At 38.2% G+C, this 24,636-nt stretch overlaps 1 protein-coding gene across 3 annotated transcripts in view; it reads left to right on the top strand.

Moving 5' to 3' along the window:
• Window positions 1-24,636, top strand: part of INPP5A (inositol polyphosphate-5-phosphatase A) — a 422,955-nt gene that overhangs the window by 367,386 nt on the left and 30,933 nt on the right. For all 3 annotated transcript variants that reach the window (XM_050959547.1, XM_050959548.1, XM_050959549.1), the window contains exons 10-12: window positions 3,916-4,011; window positions 4,564-4,638; window positions 20,431-20,504. In XM_050959547.1, coding sequence (XP_050815504.1) covers window positions 3,916-4,011; window positions 4,564-4,638; window positions 20,431-20,504 — 245 coding nt within the window. The remainder of the gene's footprint in view (window positions 1-3,915; window positions 4,012-4,563; window positions 4,639-20,430; window positions 20,505-24,636) is intronic.

Below are 24,636 nucleotides of genomic sequence, written 5' to 3'. Positions count from 1 at the left end.
ATATCGGAGTTTGACATAGAACTCTAGAAGATGATCAGGGCATAGATTTGCAAAATAAATGAGAAAACAATATTACAGTTTTCAGCAAAGGATTACATTAATAAGGAAAAATGGTACGATTTACTGGTTTATGGTATTTTCTATATATTCAGTGAAGGGTTGCCATGTTTCAATATACATATGTGTCTCTGTTGCTGACAGAATAGTTTTATTTGGCACTGCAGAATACTGTAAAATATTTTAATGCACTGCATTATAAAGTTAAGCAGAAGAATTTTAAAGGTTACATTTATTCTGCAAATGAAAAGAAGATTCATTTCCTGAAGACTGCAGAGCAATGGCATACAGAAGTAACTTTATAACTTCGCACAATGGTAAAATACAGTAAATTCTGAGTAAATTGATTACATCAGAAAAGTTATAGCTGTGTTTTACAAGTCTATATAGATGAATATCACAAGTATTTTTTATATGTTACTTTGAAGAAGCTACAGGAGTCTACCTGTGTGGATAATCCAAGTAAAATTGGAATAAGGTATGTCCGTATCCTAGCTAAAGGATGAAGACTGAGTGGCAACTCTCCTGCAAGCACTGTAGCAATATTTAACTTGCAAAAGAAAAACAAGTGCCTGAAATTGAAGAAGAAAAAGAAGAAAACTTGATAGAGGCTTTTTGCTATCTGGTTTTCCATCATCTAAAAAGATTCCTTTAAAGAACCTTAGGACACTGAAAAGAACAGCATGTTTTCATAGCATTTTGATTTTTTTAACCACAACAAAAAATCCCTTCATAAGTAGACTTGACTAAAAAGGCACATGTTCCTGAAAGTTTTCTGCTTGGGTGACTACGATTTTGTAGAAATTGAAAGGAGAGGAAAAAAGGAATGCTCCAGCTTGTATAAGAAATGAACCTTTGCCTAATCACTTTTTGTTTGCGAATAAGGTAACTTTTTGTGTGTGTGAAATTTGAAAGCAATAAGGTATGTGGGTCCTTTCTCTTTATTGGTTCTCAAGAGTCGATCAGATTTTTATTCTTTTAGAGCAGCCTGAAGTTGTGAGATAAAGCAGCTCAGAAAAAAAATGTTCTCAAGCAGATGCCTTTAAGAGACAGAAATCATGAATTTCTTGAATTGCAACCACTCTGGGGGTAGCTACAATGACTTTTTGACAGTGACAGTAACTCTGCCTTGTCTTTTTGAGCCCTTCTTTGGCCCATTCACTCCGGAAAGCTGCTTAAGCGCACTTAAGCGCATTAGCATTTGGATGCTAGGGGACCATATTGACCCTCATTTGGAAAGTTTAAATGAGTGAAAGATGGAGCGATTTGTTAGGGCTTTAGAAACCAGCTTTAGAGAGCGGCGGGTTTTCCGCTTTGGTTTGTTCGGGTGCTTGTTCTAATCTGGTGCGCTGTTTAAAGGCGACCAGACTGATTTGTGACACATGAGTCCAAAGGGCTATTTTTTTGGGCTTGACCCGATTAGCTAATCTGTGCTTTGAATTTCAATGGCTGGTATCAGAGGGAGTGCACTTTGGGAATGGCTCACTGTTGGATTACCTCATTGGTAACTGCATACAGACACAGATGGCAAAATGTTAATTACTTGTCAAAAGAGACAAAATGGGATCTAAGGTAAATTGTGGTGATGTGTGGAAAAAGTGATTAGGTCTATGTTAAAAAATTAAATGAAATCAAAACTGCAGCTCCCTGAAGGATTTGACATGCCACTCTTTCACCGTCCTCTCAGCATGACCTTTACCAGTTTAGTTATAACTTCTTCCCTGTGTTTGCAGAAGCCTGATCCACTGAACAAAAATGGTCTGAAAAATTGTGACCACAAACACCATTTTCGAGAGTGTTTTGTGTTACTATAAGCACAGATTTTTTTCCTCTAGTGAGATTTGTGTTTTTCAAACATTCCAACAGCAGTGTTTGTGTTGCTCTATTCTAGATAATGGTTGTGCCAGAATTTGCATTATGAGTCCCTCTTGCCAGGGATTTATAATTTAGTGTAGTAACATTTGTGAAGGGTGGAAAATTAATATCCAGAGGAAGAAGTTCAGGAGGAAATATTTTTAGCAAAATGAGAAGGGGAAATCAATTAGCAGTGTTTAAGTGCATAGGACTGAAGAGAGAGATCAGATTTATTTGTGTTATATTTTTCTTGTGATACACTCAGAAGTCATCATCCTTTAAAAATGAAATTTTATGGCTTGTTGTTGTTATTATATATCAGTGTTATGATAACACGTAAGGGCTCCAGTCAAAGATCATGGCCTTGTTGTGCTAGGTGCTTTATAAAGAGTAAAAATAAATCTTTGGATATTCAAGTATGTGTTTGGTTATTTTTGTTAGGAAGTACATTTGTTCAGAAGAGCAGTCACTGCAGATGTTCAGCATCTTCTTAAAAATAAATGAATGTGTTTTTGCAAATATGCTAAAAATCCCATTACAGTCTTTCTGATACACCGTGCATTTCTAAAATAAATCCAACATATGTATTTTTTCAGGAAGGAAAGAAGCAAAAAGTAAAATGATAAATGAAATTGATGTTTTTGTGACTAAAAATCAACTGGATTCTATTTCAGACTCTGCTAGAGACTTTCCAGGCGACTTTTGGCCAAGATAATAAGAGGCAAATTCTGTTCTGATATTAGTGAAATCCTGTTTATATCAGATTCCTATGTGGTTTAAACAGATGTTATGCTGTATCTGAATTTGGTCTTACGTTCAGTTTTCCCATCTGTAAAATGGGATAATGATACATTTGTAACTCACAGGAGTATTATGAGAATACATTCACTAAAGATTGTAAAATGCTTTTAGGGCCTCAGATATAGGTGCCTTAGTAACTATAGAAGCAAAAAATATTTATTTTATTATTAAATATTATGCAAAACCAAAACTAGTTTTCTTGCCAGCATGAAAAAGAGTAAAAATGCACTGCAAGTAAATCCGAACTTTCTTTGTTCTTACTTTAATTCCTGTCTTGTGCACTATTCAGTTAGGAAGCACTAACAAAATAAATCTCTGTGCAAGAAGACGTTTCCCATCAGCTCTCCTAACCCTGCATCATGTCTGGGCCCAAATTCAGCAGCCTGTCCTGTTTATCAAAGCACTTACCCATTTGTTTAACTTCAGTAGGGCTTAAGCATATGCTTAAATTTAAGCATATGTTTAAGTGCTTTGCTGAATCCTCCAGATTTCCATCTGTGATTGAATGCAACAGAGAAGTCCCTTTCACAATAGGCATACCTAAAGCTAATTAATACAATATTTAGGAGTACAGTGCCGTCACTTGTTGAGAAGGGTGGTCATACAAGAGGATTTGCTTCTCCGATAGATTTAGCCCCGGCAGCCAATTGCAAAGTTATAAAAGTTTTGTTGGTTTATGTTTATAGATTGAAACCACATTTGAGCATAAAATTTTTGCAATAGATTTTCAGGGGTTCCTAAATTGCTACATGTATTACTGTTTGTATATGTTCCATCAATTCACTTTACAATTTTTTAAGGAAGTGGTTATGTGAAACAAAATTTGGGGTCTGCTGGGCTAGCAGGAATGGCTGTTCAGGATGGTCACAACTAATGTCTGAAGTGGGGTCATGTAATACGGTCGAATCTTTTAAAGTAAAAATGCACAGTACAATGAGTTAAGAAGTTAATGTTTGCTTTAAGAAAGAATTTTCTTGGTTTTGTCAGTTTGTGTTAGAATATTAATGTAGCTCATTAGCTAGGTTTTTAGTGGATGGAAATACATTAAATTAATAGTGTTTTGTATTTAAAATTGACCTTCAGCAAAAACACTTTTCACTTAGCATTGGATCAAGCTCTTAATGTTTATTGATTGAGAAGGCTACAAAATGGGGGTTCATCTTTCTGATAAAACCATCTCTCTCTTGCTTTCTTTTTTATTAGACACTTTGTACAAAGGCTACAATGCAGACTATCCGGGCAGCTGACACCAATGAAGTAGTCAAGCTAATATTCCGTGAATCTGATAATGACCGAAAGGTATGTAACTGAATACAGACATATCAGAGAAGATTGTTGAACATCTCCTTTTCAGATTTGCAAACATCAAAGGCAAAATTTATCTCTGGTTGTAATTTCTAGGAGTAACTTATCAGGGATGAATTTAGCTCCAAAAATTTAGTTACAAAATGTAGGCTAAGATAACTTAGCACCTGATCCTTTAGGGTGATGAGCATCATATTGCAAGATTGGGCTCTTAGATGTGAATTATTGTATGATTTGTGATGCAAGTGAGTTCTTGGTAGGTTGTATTCTTTCCTGAGAGGCACTTTACATAGTTCTGCAAAAATTAAACGTACACATCATCATTTAGGAGGAGAATATAGATGTCCACACTCTTCAGAACTGTTTGTTTATCCTTGTTAGCTGTTTGCCAGTGAACCAAATGGGCTGATTGATAAGGAAAGAGATTTAGCGATCTAGAATGTAGGGCTGAATGTATATAGTTGAGAATGACTGACTGCCTGACTCATATGACCACTTAGGCCAGAAATTCTTCCCTGATATTTTTTTCCTGCTTTACTTTCTCAGGTTATGTTACAGTTAGAAAAGAAGCTCTTTGACTATTTTAATCAAGATGTTTTTAGAGACAACAATGGCACTGCGGTAAGTTTGTGGCCATGCAACATTTTAAAAATAAGTAGTTTTTTTTACATATCTACATTTTATGGTGGGCACATGAGATTGGAAGTGGGACCCACTTGGACAAAATAGCTCAAAAAACCATGGGTAAGTTACCTTTTTTGGGGTATAAATATATTACTGTGGATGGAAAATTGATATTGACTATCTTCACATACCGTTATTTTTCTCTTTTGAAACATTTGGTCCAATCTATGCTTTGACATAGCCTTTCTTTATATTATCTCACTAAAAATTCCCTGTCCCATTTCCAATTCCTTTTGATAGATAAACAAGAGAAATGAAAACTTGTCCTTCTACATTTATCTGTTTTATTTCTCTTAACTTTTTTAATATCAACTTGAAAGTTTATAATTTTATTCCTCTTTCAGTAAAGCTTTTTCTGCTGAACAAAGTCACTCCTCTTTATTGCAATTCATAATATACCAGTGGCATTTCAAATGACAGTTTGGACGATTTCCCATACATGAACCACATGCCCATACACACATACTTGTATGCAAACTCATATGCAGACATGATACTTTAACACATTACATTTCAAAATCAGCTGCCATTTCGTTCACGCACCGAGAAGCAGGAAATCTTCCAGATCAAGCATGGAAGGAAAAAGATAAACGATATAATGAGCCATTGGAGATAATCTAATCTTCATGGTCTAGTTAAACACGCAGCACCATGATCACTAAAAACAAACTACCTATCTAAAAGGATAAATGTTCCTATGCCGAATTCAACCAAAAAAATCCATCGCATCCTTCATCAACCAGCGGTCTTGTACCAGCCTGACAGAAATTTAATTCAAGCTGGCTCCTGAAAATAATTATTGTATTTTAAGAGTAGTAATCATTGGTCGGGACATGATTGAATGTGTCCATGCCTATTGACTTTTTCTATGATTTATAGCTTTGTTTAGTCGATATTCCCATCGAAATTGTATAATTAATTATAAGTGGGGCTGTCAGGTCTGCAGGATGGAGTGCCCTGATGAGTATTTGGGAAGATTAAATTTTCCTTAGCTATACCGATGCAAGGCTTGGGAATTTTCACAGCACTGTGGCTGTTGGATAAAGATGTTTTCTGTGTGTTTAGCAACTGCTTTAGCTCAAGATTCATTGATTTTCTGAGCTCTTTTTTATCAGTGTGGTGTCTCTTCCATAACAGTGGAATTTGTGCAGATGTGACAAGACATGACAAATATTTATTATAAACAGCCTACTTTATCATTGTCCATACACAGTTACTCCGTCTTTTTTACACTTTAATCAACAAAAAGAATTCTTAAGATAGATGTAGAAATGGTTATCATGTTTATGAAAAATCTAAAACAGATACAAATTATCAGTTCAGCTGAAATACTGTCGTTTCTAGTCTGAAATATTTCAGGTCTAATATTTTCCAAACTTCAGCAACTGTCCGTTTCCTCCACAAAATGGCATGTACAATGAGTAAGTGAATACCCTTCTATATCATTCTGTTTAAAAAAGATCAATGCAGATAGCAACTTTACAGTAAGATAGAAAAGAGAAAATTAATGTCAAATCTCTACCTAGTGCAAAATTATCATAGAACATCAAGTGAAATTTCCCTTAGCATTGTAATGTACTTCAAGGACTCAGTTCAACTCTAGTAGAACTCCATTGACTACAATGGAGCTACAGAGCCTACATGCTACAGTGGTGACTGTTGCAAAAAAACAAAAAGGATGGAATGCATGAGTCACATGGGGCTGAACTTGGCTCTGATTGTCACATTAATTCCCAAATATAGTGAGTTTAAATGGGCATCTAAAAGTAGTATATTTGAGATAGAAGAGCTTAGAAACACTGGTCCTCAGATCCAGCCAAGTTCTCCTGTACAATACCTGCACGTCCTCCTGTTAACTTGAAAAACGTTAGAAAGAAAAACAATTCAAGGATAATTAATTATTTAACCAGAAAAAATCATAATTGTTATTGATTTGTGCAAAGGAACCATTAATTAAATGCTGCCAGTTCAGTAGCCAATTAAATAAATATATAGCAGAAATGTAAAAACTATTAATGACTGTAGGATAATGATTAAATCATTAAAATATTTTATAATCTTTAACCACTCTCAAAAATGAAAAATGGTTCATATATTCATATATCTCACATAAACTATATTCATGAACTATATCAGCAGGAAAATCATATTTTGTCCTCATGAATTTTACCATTACTGTACTATAGGAGTTTTCAATCAACTCGTTATCTTAACAGCTTTGAGGCTGATCCTGCTTCCACTGCAGCTAGAGAATAGTTTTGCCATTGACTTCAATGGGAGCAGAGCAGGCTTTTGGTGATGTCGTTGAGCTATCTCATGCACTGCTTGTAGAAACTGTATTATGACTATATGGGTATAACATTTGTCCTCCTTTCTTGCTGCATCTTCATGAAAAGACTGTCTGTGCTTCTTCCTCTGTCTACTCTGCTCTTTTGGGATCTAGGACTCAATCCTTCCTAGAGATAAGTCACCTTTGCACTACTCCAAAGGCACAAAGGAGATTTAAGGCTGCCTTAGGCAGATAGCTGAAGACCGCTGCAGCTTGGGGGAATTCTTGGCTTCCTTTACACTGTCTACTTCCTGCATCACAGATACATCAGGGGCACACTAGGGGCAAGTGGGGATAGAACCAGAGTGCAATGCACTCTGGTGATCCTAGGCCAGTTGAATGATTCATAAGGAATTGTTTTTCCTAGCTTTTGTGTTTGGGTCCAAAACAGACTCCAGATGATTCTAGGATTTCCAGGTGGCGTAACATTATCTCTGCCCTGCCACTTTTCAAATGCTTTCACATATTTCATGCAGCAGTCTGTGGCAGCAGATCTGCTGACTCCCTTCTCTAGGTCAAGGAAAAGCCCAATAACCTTGGCCATAAAAGGGAAATGTTTATATATTTCTTCTTAATGTACCTTTTTGATGGGATAAGACAAAATGAAGGCTATGGCTGTGTTGTTTTTGTTTTGTTCACACCAACTGTCAAATACCCATTTCTTCCAGCAGATCCCAAATAACAGTTTCCAGAGAATGGAGAATAAATTCCTATAATAACAAGTACTTCATCTAGCTGTCTGGCCTCCTGTCTTGTATACAACAAAAGATATCTTTCTTGGGGATTAATCCCTTTGATCCAAAAGTCTTTTTAGATTAACTAACATACATAAGAGAAGAGAACTAGAATGTGTTATTAAAATGGTTCTGGTTATAAATTCTCATGATTGTGTTCTCCATATGTCAAACAAGGATTTAAAGTAATTATTGAGCTAATTAATTAGAGATTTTTTTCTTAATGCAGCAGTTAATCTTTTCAAAATCATCAGCAACTGCTGATTTTTTTAAATATTTCCAGGGAAACCTAAAAGGATTTGTGAGTATGAGAGGAAAAGAGAGAGAAGTTTAATCCACTAGGGACCTTTATTCAGCTTTTTTGTGTGAATATGTGTGCTCATGAAGTTAAGGAACTGGCATCACTGAAAATGTATTAATCAACAGACAAGATATAGCACAATGCACTCTTCCCAATGGCCTTGGCTCTGACCCTTTTAAAGATAATGGGAATGCTGTCCACTAAGAACTAGATTAGGACGATCAAATGCATTTCATCAGGATTTGACTTGAACCATGATCCCAGAGGTGAAAAGGCAGAGGTTTATCCACTGAGCCACCGAGCCCCTGTCCAGATAAAATCTTGAATATGATGTATAAGGGGCAAATTAAGATAGAGAAAGGAAATTGATTGCTCAGGATCACAGTTGCCGAGGACTGGGGGAGAGGGGAACCTATACACCTGAATCTGTCAGAGCAATCGTCTTAATTTAAAGCTGTACTCTGAGGTGACTGTTTTTCACATAGTATAAATGAGAAAATGACATAATGCATCCCTCCTTCACTTGAAAACACTATTCACCTGCTTGGATTTTTGTTAGCTCAGTTCAGTACTCAGTCGGTGTGCGGTGGGATAGGTTCTAAAAGTCCAAAATGGGGACAATGGATGGAGGAAATCTAATGATCTGACCAATACATTCCACTAACAAATGCAAAGTCAGTAAATGCTTGGGAAGCTGGTTTATACAATTAAAATATGTCTCTTTCTACAATATATCAGGGTGTCACATCAGTACGAGACTGGTCTTCCACATTCGTTGATTATCTCTTGTATAATTGCTCTCAACACTCCACAGTCACGAAATTACCAATAGTGCCTAATGATTCTTTGCTCCACTGTGCTTTTCTCTCTATTACTTGTAAGAATCAAAACCAGTCCATGTGTACATGCAGCAGTGTTGAATGCTGTTCTAAAGCATTCCATCTGTCCTTGGATTAATATAGTCAAATGGGGGAAACCCTTGTGTTCATATTTGAAGTCTGGACTCTGGCACATAGTCAATTTAATCTGACTGACATATTTTGATGTCCAGGTAATTTTTTTAAACTGATCTGCATATAAGATCTGTAGCACAGAAGCACATTTGTGTATACTCAATTACCCTGAAAGCCCAATAGTAGCGCTTAGATAAAATTCTCATTAACAACAATGGGAAAGTTGCCTGAGTAAAGACTGCCGAATCTGGACCAAAGTCTTTGTTCAGCTAATGTGTATTTTTTTAAATCCCCGTAAGTAATGTATATAATTCCTACATTTTTATGCCTGTATCAAATTGCAATCCCCAAATCCACATGTACAGCACAGTATATTCCACAGTGCTAATTTTCTAAATTCATGTTGTATTTTTTTACCAGAGACATTTAAAAATTTAAGACATGTACAGTAAATCTATCAAACTTTGATTAGGAATCTCCTACTTATAAATCTTTTTCTAAAAGTTCATTTCTGTTCAGACTTGTATTTTGTGTATGCATATATAATAGGATATACTTTGTATGTATAAATACAGTGCAATTGAATTGCCATCACAAGTGTTATAATATAAATAATCTAAGTGTCTGTTACAGCAAATAGCCTTGCAAGAGCTATTCATGGAAGTAAGGCTTTACAGATCAGACCTTTGAAATAAAGGGGCTCCATGTAGGCACAGGGATCTATAGAGTCAGTTACAGGATAAGGACCTTATTAAGATCAAGCTAAGCACAAAAAATGTTCGTTTTGACTCTGAGCCTGATTTGGAAAGATTGCAATATTAGTGTAAAATTTTTTTAATCAACAGCAGCTACCTAGAGTAAGGGATATACACTTCTGAGTAGACTTCTTTAGGAGTTAGAATAGGGACATTAAAACTTGGCCCAACAACCTGAACTCTCACTTAGTTTGTATACAGTAGAGCAGATAATAGTGACCCCTTTGTAGTGGCTCTGATGAAATGAAGATGGAGCATTGAATGATGGGTCCTGTAGTCTTTATGTTTTGTGCCTCTGTTTAAAAGATGCAAGTGGTCAGGCTGCATTTTAGAATACCATGGACTATTTTTTGTTTAACCCTGAGCTCAGAAATCTGGGAAGGGAGAATTTAAAGTTCCTCCTTGAGAACTACTTAAAGGCCATGCCAAAATTCAAGTTCTGAAATGAAGCACTTTCTTTTGAACATATCCCAAAATAAAATGAGGAGTGGATCCTATCTGATGTAGATCAGGTTATTGACAGCAGTTCTGAGATAGCAGTACATTGCTGAGCATGGTGCTTGTTACCTACAATCCAACAGAGAAGTGTGTGTACAGGCTGGAGGACCAGGGAAAACAGTGTCTAGTATACATCATGAGGTACTGAATGGCTGCTAGGGAGGGTTAATGTATCATGTGAATCTTTCCAAAGCATTTCTGTCAGTGGCTGGCCCTCATGCTGCCCCTTCTCTCAATTTCTTGTGCAGTAGCTCTTAAGCACACTTGAATAAACCATTACTCATGGCTGGCATTAAGAATAACTGAAAATCCCACAACATACGTAATTTGCATTCATCAAATTGTCCTCGTACTTATACTGTGGCCACACCCTAACACTAACGATTCTAACCCCATGTCCTGCCCACTTTCCCCCACATTCATCAGTGCTCAGTTCACAGCAGGGATCAACATCATCATTGGCGGTCGCTTGATCTGAGGATGATCTCTGCCACAGATCTACATATAGGTCCTGAGATGACTCAGGAGTCCAACAGCAGGGATAGAGGTTGCTCATAGGCCCTGAATCAGGAAAATATTTGAGCACACATTTGGAGTTAAGTACATCCTTCAGTGTTTTCCTGAATAAAGGTGCTTTCCTGAACTAGGACCATATTGCTGAGCCGTAAGCACATTCCTCTGCACTATGCTGTATGTAGTCTTCCATCTCATACAGAGAGATGTCATCTACCTCTGTGGCACCATTTATTCCAACCTCAGGCTGGACCTTACAAAGCACTCTCAGGGAAGGGCAGGGATGTGCATCTGAGGAGGCGGGATGTGGGGAAATAGCTAAGGAGAAATGGTGCCAAGATCCTTATGGTAAGAGTATTACAAAGTTTTAAAAGGATGTAACCATTAGAGCTCTATGGAAATTACTCTAAAAATCTAGGTATATAGTGTAGTTGTAACTGTGTCAGTTCCAGGATATTAGAGAGACAAAGTAGATGAAATAATATCTTTTATTGGACCAACTTCTATTGGTCACACTTCCCCAGCCATTTTCACATTGGGGAAACTTCCAGAGGAGCCAAGGAGAGAGCCCCAGAAACAGTCCAGACACATGGAGCTGCCATGCAGATGACTCTGGCCTTCTGCACACACAGCCCTCCCATGGCATAACCTTAGGAAAGCTCTATAAGTGGCAGTTCCCCTCAAAACCCTTTTCCTACAGGTAAACTCATGGAGTACAAGTGAGATCCCAAAGGACCAGGGCATATATAGAACTTATCTTTAAAAGGGGGAACAAAGAAGACCTGGAGATTTACAGACTAGTCAACCTAACTTCGATTCCGGAAATGATACCGCAGCAGATTATTAAATAATCTGTTTATAAACACCTGGAGGAAAATAGGGTGATAAGGACTACCCAGCATGGATTTGTCAAGAACAAATCATGCCACGGCAACCTAATTTCCTTCTTTTACAAGGTTACTGGCCTAGTACATGGGCGGGAGGGAGCGGGCGAGTGGAAGCAGTAGACATGATGTATCTTGATTTTAGTAAGGCTTTTGACACAATTCCACAACATTCTCATGAGCAAACTAGGGAAATAGGGTCTAATTACAATTAGGTGGGGGCATAACTGGCTGAAAGACCGTACTCAACATGTAAGTATCGATGGTTCTCTGTCAAATGGGGAGCGCATATCTAGAGAGGTCCTGCAGACCTCAGTCCTGGGTCTGAAACTATTGAGTAATTTCATTAATGATATGGATAATGGAGTGGAGAGTATGCTTTAAAAAAATTGCTGATGGCACCAGGCTTGGCAAGGTTGCATGCACTTTGCAGGACAGGATTAGAATTCAAAATGACTTCAACAAATGTAGAGAATTGGTCTGAAATCAACAAGATGACATTCAATAAAGACAAGTGCAAAGTACTACACTTAGGAAGGAAAAATCAAGTGCACAACTACAAAATGGGAGTAACTGGGTAGGTGATAGTACTGCTGAAAGGATATGAGGGTTATAATGGATACAAACTGAATATGAGCCATCAATGTGATGCAGTTGCAAAAAAGGCTAATAACATTCTGGGATGTATTAACAGGAGTGATATGTAAGCCATGGGAGATAATTGTCCTGTACTGCTCGGCACTGGTGAGGCCTCTGCTGGAGTACTGTGTCCAATTCTGGGTGCCACACTTTAGTAAAGATGTGGATAAACTGGAGATAGTCCAGAGGAGAGCAATAAAAATGATAAAAGGTTTTGAAAACCTAACCTAAGAGGAAATGTTAGAAACTGGCCATGTTTAATCTTGAGAAAAGAAAACTGATGGGGGACCTTGTAATAGTCTTCAAATATGTTAAGAGCTGTTATAAAGACAATGCTGATCAATTGTTCTCCATGTCCACTGAAAGTAGGACAAGAAGTAATGCGCTTAATCTGCAGCAGAGGAGATTTTGGTTAAATATTAGGAAAAACTTTCTAACTATAAGGTTATTTAAGGGAATAGGCTTCCAAGGGATGTTGTGGAATCCTCATCATTGGAGATTTTTAAAAACATATTTGACAAACACCTGTCAGGGATGATCTCAGTTTACTTGGTCTTGCCACAGTGCAGGGAGTTGGAGTTGGTGACTTCTTAATGATCCTCTTGCCATAGCATTTTGATGGAAGTTGATGATTTGGGCTCAAGTCTGATTTTGGCCTTTAATATGAAATGGCCCAGCTTACCACTACAATACAATATACAAAAAGTGTGGCTAATAAACATTTACATGTAATAGTAACATTACAGGATAAGTTACAGAGGCTTTTCCTGTAAAAATGTTGTCACATGAGTGCTGGCTACCGTTTTGTGATATTTTCTCTTTTAAGAGGAAGAAATTTAAAGAAGATTCAAAATGCAGAGTAACAGACAATCTTACTGACTCTTAATTAGAAAAACACCTGCTGTAAACAGATTAGACAAATCTGTGTTTGAGAGTTCTATACCCAAGTCAGAGAGACTACTATTTCCCCAAGTCTTTATTTGAAGTCATTGGCAGTTTGGTTTGAGAAAGGACTGCAGAATCACTCCCCAAATATTTCCCTCTTGATTGGAAAGCTTATATTTTCCACAAGTCTTTTAAAGAGTGTGCACCTTAAATGAGTTACAATGGCCAGACTTCACATATTTTAATTTTCTAAGGTCGTTTCTATGTGCTCATCCCTTTTTTTTTTTTCTTTGTCTGAAACTTCATTTCCCCTTCACAGCTGTGAATTCTCTGGTGGTTGCTGCAGATGGATTTGATAAATGCTGCTAATATCACCTCCTGATCTAACAATGCTCTGACTTTGGTCTGTAGGTCTTGATGAGTAATTGCCGTTGTTCTACTCCAATGACTGAATTAAGTTGCCCTGTTATAAAGGGTTCATACTTCTGTGATTTTAGCCAAGGCAGCTCATAGCAGTGTCCCTGTGGACATTGACCTTTTTCACTGTACCTTTTTACTCTTAAGTCTAAGCCAGCAGAATTGACATGGTTTCTGTAACTAGCTAAGCTGTGTTAAAATTCTTTGATCATTTTAAATGTTCGAGTGAAATCATTTCTGAATTTAATATTCCATGTAAATACTCCCTTAGCCCAAAATCCTGGCCCCAGTGCACAGCCTGAACCGCTGTAGGGGAGCTGTTCTTCAGTCATCACACCAGCATCAGGACTGAAAGAGCTAATTGCAACCCCTTTACACTCACCTACTGCATCCCCATAAGAGGGAATAGCAAGTGGATTTGCATAGCAACGGATTCACCAGCCTAGCCCAACCCTATATCTCTGCTACCCAGTCGTACATGGGAGCACCTGAGTGGGGCTCTGCTGCATACAACTCCTGTGCACATTCCCTAAGTTCTGCAACCCACCATGGGACTGATCCACACTGGTTTCACTTGAAAAGGCTATAAAGGAGGGGGCAGAGAAAACCCACCTCTCTCCAGGACTGTGAAACACAGTCACTTTTAACAGCCCTCTTGTAAACCCATGGAAACTGTAGTTTATAGTGGCAACACTCAGAGCTGCAGCAGTGCCACTGTAATAAACTGTGGGAACTCAATCCTGCCATCATTCTATACACAGAATTCTGATTGAAGTTACTGCAAGTTTTGTATGGAGGTCAGTGGTGGGACTAGTAATTGTCTGGGTATGTGGAACATTTGCATGTGTCAGTGGTTGAAATGAAGCACCCATTGGATGTTCCATGATGCTTTAGAAGTGCACTTGTTATCAACAAGCTTATTGAATTTTAACTGTTATAGAGGCAAATTTTGTCCCTCTCCTTCACCCTCACCTTTTTTTTTTCACTGTTGAAATATGTCCAGCTGTTCTTAAGTTCAGAGAGGCTTTGTTATACCCAGTAACCAGAAATAATTTGCTTTAAGCCTTTTTTTTTTTTTTTTACAAATAAGTTATTACAATATGAATAAAGCTTTTATGGTGGTATTGATCGTGATATTTAAAAAAAAATTAGTCACAAGTTCATGTTGATTAGTATTGTCTCATTGTTTCCTTATACTCCCCCCTCCATCTGTCTGTACCACTCTGTTGTCTCTTGTCTTGGGGCTGTTGTACACTACAGAGTTAGGTTGACCTAACTACATCGCTCAGGGCTGTGAAAAATTTCACGCCCTATGCGATGTAATTAAGCCATTCTAAATTCTGATGTAGACAAAACTAAGTCAAAGAAAGAATTCTTCTGACAACTTAGCTACCACCTCTAGGAGAGATGGATTTACCATAGTGACAGTAGAACCTGTTCTGCTGCCGTAGTAACTAACTATACTACAGTGGCACAGCTACACCACTACAGCTGTGCCCCTAGTGTAGACAAGACTTTGAGTGTAAACTCGTTAAGGGGTAGGGATCATCTTGTTCTGTATCTGCACAACGCCTAGCACAATTGAATCCTAAGCACCACAATAATACAAATAATAATAATAAAATGAAAATCATATGGTTGGTTACATCAGTCATCGTTGAGGCTAATGTGGTACGCATCTAGATATTTCATGACAAATGTTATATAATTAGCACTTGAGCCAAGTGGATTGTGAACTTATCAAATTTCACTAACTAAGCAAGGTCAGGCTGTGGCCATTTGTAGACTACATCTACACTGTGAATTACGGGTGTAATTCCCAGGTCACGTAGATGTACTCATGCTGTCCTCTGAGCTAGCATATTAAAAATAGTAATGTAATTATAGAAGCACAGGCAGTGGCAGCATCAGTATGGGCTAGCTGCACCAAGTACAAACCCACCTGAACTCCATGGGTGCACACTCATAATGGCTACCCCATATCACCACTGCCCATGCTATCACAGCTACACTAGTACTTTTAGTGTGCTAGCTCAGATGAGAGCTAGCATAAGTATGCCCACGTGAGCTGGGAATCACACCCCTAACTCGTAGTGTAGACGCAGCCTTTGATTGAAAACCTGAAGGGAAAAGCCAGTAGGAAGAGTTCTTTCCTCTAAATCACATTCTACTCATTGTCCCAGTGTGGGATGATTGAGGACTTATCTTGGTTGTACCATTTTTTGAGTAAGACTTAAATCCAAGTACCTGAACACCATGGTCAGTAAAAATCCCCTGGCAATGTTTGCAAAACTAGGGATCTTCTCTTTAGTGTCCTGGCCAAATTCTAACTTTGATAATAATATCCATCTTTGAAAATATCTCAGTTAGTATAATATAGTGTTTCTGATGTTGTTATACATCTGCTATGTTCTACCTTATGAGTGGCTGTATTTCATTATTAAATAAAGTGGTCCACCATGTTAGCAATAGCAGTAAATATTTGTATTATGATAACACCCCAGTCAGGATTGCACATTGTGCTGGGCTTGGTACAAATACAAAAAGGAGACCATCCCTATTCTGTAGGGTTTCCAGTCTAAAGACTCAGATAGACAAAGGGTAAGAATTGTGGCTACAACAAGGAAGCAAATGAGTACTGTGAAAAACTGGCACAGATTTATTAGTTACATCATGTTTATGTAACAAGTAATTGAAGCACCTATGTGCTTGCAGAAAGGCACATCAAAAATCTGATTAATTATAAAGGCCCAAATTCTGCAGTCCTTAAATTTTGACTCACTTCCTCACCATATATGTCAGTGGGAGTTTGCCTGAGTAAGGATTATGTAAAAACTGATTTAGGACCTCAGAATTTTGACTCAAGAAGAAAGCTAAGTGGAAGTACAGCAGCTCCAAACTGCAAACTCACATAAATAAATCTATCAGTTCAAAAAAACGTGATTGCTACAATCTGAGCTGTATCTCACACTTATACATCAGTGTATCTACTGTGTGCACACATATGCATACTGTATATATTCACTGAGGTCCAGTTGTATATGTGTGAGTGGACATGAGGCTAGGGAAATACAGGCAAATTATTCATCAGGAACGTTTTATACCATCCAACTTATAGAAACCTTGTGATTAAATAGTCATACTAGACTTTGTAGACCAAATATTCTGTTACATTCAGAACTCCTTTGCTATCAGTGGGCTTATACCAGTAGAGAATTTGCCCTGTATCTTTCAACCATATATATAAAATATATAAGGTCAAGTTTGTGTGGAATAATTTACCCTACCTATGAAACTGTCTGCCTTTGTCATGCCGTCCCTGTATTAGCTTCCAACTATAATACTTGAAACCTCGTTGTAATTGCTCAGATTACCCCAGCATGCTATATAATACCTAAAAGGCTTGGTTCTCAAGGATAATGTTACAATGAGTAAATTAAATGGGGCAATATATTGATTTTCAGGCTTTCAATTGAATTTCTTTGTCATCTTCAAAACATGTAGGATGAACTACAGCTATATTTAAACAAAGGGTTACTATTACTGCAGTGAAATTATTCACACTACCATTTAATGCACAGTATGAAAACAGCTATGATCATCCTCAGAATCATTGTGCATAGCAATATAACTGGTTCATCCTTTTAAAATATAGAGATAAATAATTAAAAATAGGGGCCTAGTTCCCGATGACATTAAAGGCACTCAGAGGGTTGTGCCCCTAATTATTATTATTAATAATTATTTGTATTACAATAGAACCTAGAAGCCCCAGCCAAGGGCCAGGACCCCATTGTTCTAGGCATAGTACAAACACAGAACAAAAAGATGCCCTGCTCCAAATCCATCCCTTTCTCTTTCTGAGTTGGATTTAAGCTATTAGAGTGGTTTGCTGTGTTTAAAGTTTTGTCTGGGGTCTGTTGAGCTCTACAGTCTTTCATTAACTGTCAGCTTACTCTTTGGGGGAAAGAACTTGGAAAGGGACCAGGCTTTTATATAATTCAAGGAAAACACCACTTACAACAATTTTACTTCTAAGAAATCAGTTATAATTTCCTAAAAATAAAAACACTACAAAATTTGATGTATACACTACACACATCTGTGTCTGCAGTGGGTCCCAGACAAAGAAGAGAGAAGCCTAAGTAGAGTTCCCACAAGAAATTCATGAATATATTGAACACACTGTCATCCTCTTCCACAGACCAGGAGTTTGCTACTGGGGGACACTGCTTGAGCATGAAGGTGTGGATATTGGAGGCAGAGTAGAAGAAATGTGGGCTTTCTTTAATAAGGACTTAGAGAAAAATAAGTAATTTCATTAAATGAATAAATTAGTTTAACATAATTCAAATGCAGAAGGGTATTACTGCATTCAGAAATAATTCATTGAAGTAAAAATGTGCCTTTTAAACTTTATTTTCTTTTGCAGTTGAGTCTTCCCCAGCTGTTCTAAGCAATCTCCAAACATTTCTTAATAATATGTTAGCAACCAAGTTGTTCGTTTGCATCCTACCACATTGTCATTAGTTTTTGCTTTTATTGTTAACTTTAAATACATATCACTGCTTGTTAAAACGCGGGAGATGCATAGAGCCTCTAGTGTACAATACATTCTTGTTCCTGCTATCAGTGATCTGAATCACAGCAATGTCAGCAGCTCATCTGCAGTACATAGCACATAACTAAACAAGCAACCACCAACAGTACATAAAAACACCAGAGATCTCTTCAGATGTTACAGAGAAGTAGCTCTTACCTATGTGTCTAACCACTTAATCCTCTAGACTTTGGCCTCCAGTCAGTTCTCAAATATCATAACAAAAATAATCTGGATATACAAAGTTTAAAATGTTTGAGTCAATGTGAGAGGACAATGCAGTTATTTAACATCCTCAGCATTGTTCATTTACTCAGTCTTTTCATTCTTCAGACTTCAATAGTAACCCTCTTTCCTCTCAACTGTTTTTTTTCCCTTATATTATGTTTTTATTGGAGAAAAGTAGAAAATTAAATTCTGTAAAACACACATTTTTGGAAGGGATTTTCTGATTACCATTTGGGAGAGGTGTTGGTTGGTTTGGTTCTTTAAATTGGATTCAAATTTAGTAACTAGTGTAACTGATTATCTGGCTATTTTGGAGCAAGAAAAAGCTGTTAACAGTGTGTGTAGGTGTGGGTGTGTATATACTGTACAGATAGATTCGATAGATATAACACACCTGTACATACCTAAATATAGGATTTGATCGTGCAATATGCATGTTGAGTAATTTTACCCGCATAGTTAGGCCCATGAAATCAATGAGACTACTCATATGAGAAAAGTTACTTAACATGCATAAAGTTTACAGGTTTAGGCCCCATATTTATGTATGTACTGTAAATTCACACACACACACATTTGTAAACATTCTTCCAAAAATCTTGTATAAAAATGGATTACTGTGTGCCTAGAGATTTGTCCAAGTATTAAAACTTGTACAAAGTATCTCAAAATGGCATTTGTTGTGACATGTTTCTCAACACACCATTGTACAAACTGGTGAATACAAACACGAAAACATGGAGTTACTAATGCTTTCATGTCCACATGCGTACATGTAAACAGATACTTAAACAGATTCTAAGCAACACTAAAGGAAAAATAGATGGGCCACAGGGAGGTAGGTAATCAGCAATGCAGGTGGTTCAGGTAGCTGCTTTTCACACAGATAATTAATGTGAACAAGTAGCTGCTAATTGCACATTTCAGGAATGATTTATGAGGTGGCAGAGAGGAAAGAGGGACACAATCTAATTTCTTTCGGAACCTCTGCCATTCATACAATGGTATCAACACAGCTGTGAGATGGGACATGATTAATTGTTAGTGAACAGTGGGTAAACACACAGCCATCATAAAGGGTGCTATTTTGATGACAAGCTTGACAAAATAGAAAGTGGCACTTACTCAGAGCGATGGTCAGTAACAGTGCAGATTATGAGGTTTTTTTACTCACTAATTCACTTGCATGTCAGATTTAACACCAACTCTGGTTCTGAAATAAGGCTGTTTATGTCCATCAGGATGGTTATTGGTTTAACACACACTATTATCATTGACTTTTATTCACAGGTTTGTGTTTATGAATAAAAGACTACAGATATTATTTTCTTTGCAGTGGTCTAAAGGAAAATAAATTTGGCAAGGACTTATATAAACAGTACATTAAACCTAGGCTTATAAATGTGTCTGTTAAGTATTATGTAGTGCCTCTGGCACAAAAACCTTTTTCTGCCATCTAACCTATACCGCGCAAAAATAGCTATGCAAAAATATTGCCTGCCTTTGTTTAGGAGGAATGATTTGCACATCCTTGTGTTTTCTGTACCTTCTTATCTGGATTAAAGATACCTTATATTGTACTTTTACTGACATATTTTGTGGCTTGATTAGTACATCAATTTGCTATGCATTTTTAAAGGTGTTAATCAGTTTTATCTCTGAAAAGATTGCTAATGAAGTTTGAAAATCTAAACTAATCTTGAAATAGTAAATGTGCATGAGGTAGCTCTGTTTAAAGAGCAAAAGTTACCTGTTTCACTGAGATCATGAAGAAGGATTTTTTTTTCTGATAGAGTGCCTTTTCATCAGAATATTGAAGTGTTTTGCATTCACCTGGTACTGACATTTCTTCTGTAAGGATGTATGCTCCAAATAAAATATATTACTAAAGTATGTGATCATTAAATCATTCAGTAATACCAAAAAAAAAAATTTAAATGATTGCAGTTTGATAAAGAAAACAAGTTGTTTAATTCTATTTTATTTTTTATAGCTTTTAGAATTTGACAAAGAGCTGTCTGTCTTTAAAGACAAATTGTATGAACTGGACATCTCATTTCCACCCAGGTAAGATACATATACAGTCCACTTATTTAATTGATGGCTAAAATGTAATTGTTATTAGTGCAAGAGAATGTGTGTATGTGATTCATGAATATATATGTGTATATATACATATATATTTTGTTCCTGCCATAAAGTTTTACAGCTCTTCCTGTATCCCCTCAGTTACCAGTATGAATAGTGACACCTTACAGGTTGCATGCTGCTAGTGCTCTATTATCTGGAAATATCCCGTCATCTGGATTCAACTGGTCCCATATTTGTATAGTTGATTTCAGAATAGTGTAATAAACTAGAGTGCCTTCTAACATAGACTTGTTTGTAGAACTTCAGTTTGTAGCTATTTTTGTGCACTAAGCCCAAGTAAACTGTTCAGAAATTTTACCATAACAAAAACTAAATAAATCTTGGCTTCAAACCTTTGAAAAGTACCCCTGCATGAGGGGGAACTGACACTAACTAAAAACTGACTTGAACAAAATGTGGAAGCGATTAGTCTGATTTCATTGCTCGGTTAAGAGATAAATATCAGGAAGGATGAAAAGAAATTGAAATAATTTTATAATCTCCAGTATTGTTAGTAAGACTGATAATAGATGTGAGGTTTTTAAATAAATGTGATTTTTTTTAAACTTGATCATGTCCCCATAATTTTAACAGTGATTAAGCATCAACCATAAACAAACAAAAACAAGAATTTTTAAAATGACAGTACTATTCTGGAGAAATCCAATAAAACTTTAAGCCATTTCTAAATATCTGTGACTCTATTTCAAGAAAGAAGAGCTCAACTCTCGCATGTCTAGTACAGTTGCTTTGAAGAAAGGGAAAATAATATCACAAAGAAAGCTAGAGTTAAGGAGCAAGAAGTCATAGAGAAGATACTATAATTTGTATGAGGCAGAGTCCTGTAAAATCAAATATAGTGTTGTATGTGTAACTAGGTTTTTGTTTCCATTGGAATAGACACAAAAGTGTGGTGTTTTGGCACAATCTGAGAAAAAAATTGTAAAGCTTACCTTTTTGTTATCATAGTCTCGTTACTTCTCACCAGCCAGCTGTGATACTGAGTATATTGATCCCTAGGGACAACGGAAGTATGCATGAAGAGGTTACCACTGCTCTAAATTGTTCTTATTGATTGAGTATGATAACAGAAGACCAGTAGTGTGTAAATCTCCAAATCTATTTCATTAGCTATGTACCTGGTCAGGGAAGGGGAGGGCAGATGGATTTGTTACCAAGATATAGAACACCATGGAATATCACCAATATTAGCACTGTCTTGTAAGAATTTGTAGTTGCCTTATTTATTAATGGCAGATTAGACTCAGTATATGTGATAACATGTTCCAGCATACACTGCATTAATTTTCAGGTTTGGCCTCAGTATTTCTGAATATATGAATCATTAATACATATAATTACATATATAGCTTAAAGTCTAGCCACTCCCACCAGTATCAGTGACATAACTGCAGCTCTATGCTACTCCTAGAAAAAGAGCCTCAAGCCGCCAAGAGCAGGTAGTATGGCACTTTATTATAGGCACAGCTGGTAGAACTACTTGTTAAGGTTATTTCACACTTAAGACCCTCTTTTCACTTACACATAACAACATGAGCCAGCCCCAGCCTGAGCAGAACTTTCCCTGCAATGGCAGCTACTGGCAATTCTTGGTCTGGGGACCTGAACTGAGAACAAGGGTACTGTCTCCTATGCCCCCACCACTGGGCCCAGGCAGCATGGAAGGGGAAGTGGTCTGATTCACATGCAGAGGTGATACAAGCTGGACCTGCAGGGCAGGAGTAGAGTGGGGCAAGAAGTTTACAGGGAAACTGGGACTAGAAGATAGCAGAGGGGGGGAGGACAAATGGGAGTTGAAAGAGGAGACTGGGACTGATGTGGCAAGGACCCTGGAAGCTAGAGCAGAGTCTAGGACTGGGAGCTGGGTATGTGTGGGAACTGGGGCTGGTTGGGAAAGGAGACTCAGTCCAAGAGCTGAGAGGGACTGTGACTGGGTAGGTAAAGACATTGGGACTGGGAGTTGGGGAGGGAAATGTTAAGTATTTTAAGGGGAGACTAAGATTAAATGAGGCTCCTGGGAGAGAATGGGTACTGGCTGGGCAAGGAGACCAAGACAGAGAACCATTGGGGTTTCAAGAAGGACATGGTCGGGGAGAGGAGATAGATCTGATAGTTCTGATAAGGAACTGTGATGCAGGAAAAGAATTGGCGTTCGCCAGGCGGATAGACTGAGACAAGGATTCAAGGGGCCTGGGGATGGATGCGAATCTCAAAATTGGATGTGGGTCCTGGAGAGGAGGATTAGGACTAGAAGCCAGTGGGAATTAAGAACGGGAGTGGGAGGAGGGAGAAAGATCAGATGAGGAAGCAGAAGAGGGGGAATTGAAATTGGCTGGGCAAGGAGACTGGGACTTGAGAGGAGATGAGATGGGGATTCTGGAGAGATGAGACTAAGACTTAGTGGGCAAGGAGACTGAAACTGGGATAAGAAGCCTGAGGAGTGGAGATTTGGGACTGGAACAAGGAGCCAGGCATGGGGAGGAGACAAGGCAGAAGGAGTCAAGCTTAGTGCAGATGGGCAGAAGAGTCTATGCCCACTTGATCATACTCCCCTCCATAGCCTGGAATGGAGGCCAAGATTCCTGAGTCTCACCATTCCTCTGTTGTCAGCAAATATCTATGAAACATCCTAGCAAAGTATCCCATGCCCCTGTAGTGCTAATCCATGTAGAGGATGGCAACGTACTACTGCTATCAGTTATTCTATTAGTTAAAAAGACAGAGGTCAGTGTAGTGAATCCAAAGGGTCCAACCTAGCTGATGACACATGCAGGTGTCAATATGATGCCACATAATCAAATTTTTTTTCATTTTCTTTTTTTTTTTTTTTAAACCTAGGAAAATATACAGAAAAAAACTGTTAACAGAACATTCTTAAGATTGCAAAGTCAAGCACGCAGAAGTTAGGAAATGTCTGTGCAACCTTAATTCAGCCTCTTTGGGTGTATGCATTATTATGCAGTCATTAATTACATTATCACGTCCTAGTTTGTCCACAGGATACAGGCCTGATTTAGTGCACAGGATGGACAAGGCCTGAGGATGAATTAGTATTGTATAGCGAAGGAGATTGTTGTCTGTAGGACCAATGCGTCATGTGTTGTAGCAGTTGGAAAGCGTGTACTGATTGAGCAGAGGATTACAGAAAGAGAAAGGATGGTCTTGTGGTTGAGACAGTTGAATGGTGCTCTGGGCAACTGGATTCTGTCCCTGCCTCAGCCATGGTATTCCTCTATGATACTGTCATTTAAACCAAACTTTTCACAGATGGTCTCTTAATTGTGTCAAGAGATCCATCACTGGAGATGTTGTTGCTGAGATAGGTAAAACTGTCAACTTGCTTGGATTCCATTAATGGATACACTAGGGGATATTGCATGAAGCAGTGAAGATAATTGATGCAGCACCACAGTTTTCTCCAGGCTGATTGTGAGGTCAAACAATTTTGGTGCTTGGGCGAAGTGACCTATGATGCATTGGAGATCTCCCTCTCTGTGTTCTAGGAGGGCACAATCATCCACAAAAATGATTGAAGACTGAGCTGTCATGTCTGTATCTGATGTATATGTCTCTATTGAGCCCATTTGTAACATGGCTGAGAACTTGAGTGAAGAAGTCGTCTCTCTGAATTCCTCCCATGAGACAGGGCTATTACCAAAGTTGGTTTCTAGTGCACTTAGTACGGGAGTAGGCATACTACGGCCCACGGGCCACATCCGGCCTGCGAGACCGTCCTGTCCAGCCTTGAGCTCCTGGCCCGGGAGGCTCACCCCCGGCCCCTCTCCTGCTGTCCCCACTCCCCTTCGGCCTCAGCTAGCTCGCTCGGCCACCAGCGCAGTGATCTGGGCAGCGGGGCTGTGAGCTCCTGGAGCAGCGCAGCTGCAGAGCCTGGCCTGACTGATGCTCTGTGCTGCATGGTGACGGCAGCAGCGTGGCCCAGCTGCAGCCAGGCGGTGCAGCTGTAGCGCTGCCAGCCACCGGTGTTCCAGGCAGCACGGTAAGGAGGCGTGGAGCAGGGGCAGGGTTGGATAGATGGCAAGGGAGTTCA

This window comes from Gopherus flavomarginatus, chromosome 6 (assembly GCF_025201925.1).
Source record: "Gopherus flavomarginatus isolate rGopFla2 chromosome 6, rGopFla2.mat.asm, whole genome shotgun sequence".
Classification (NCBI taxonomy): Eukaryota; Metazoa; Chordata; order Testudines; family Testudinidae; genus Gopherus; species Gopherus flavomarginatus.
Note: the sequence above shows the minus strand (reverse complement) of the source record. Positions and strands in the feature narration are given on the sequence as shown.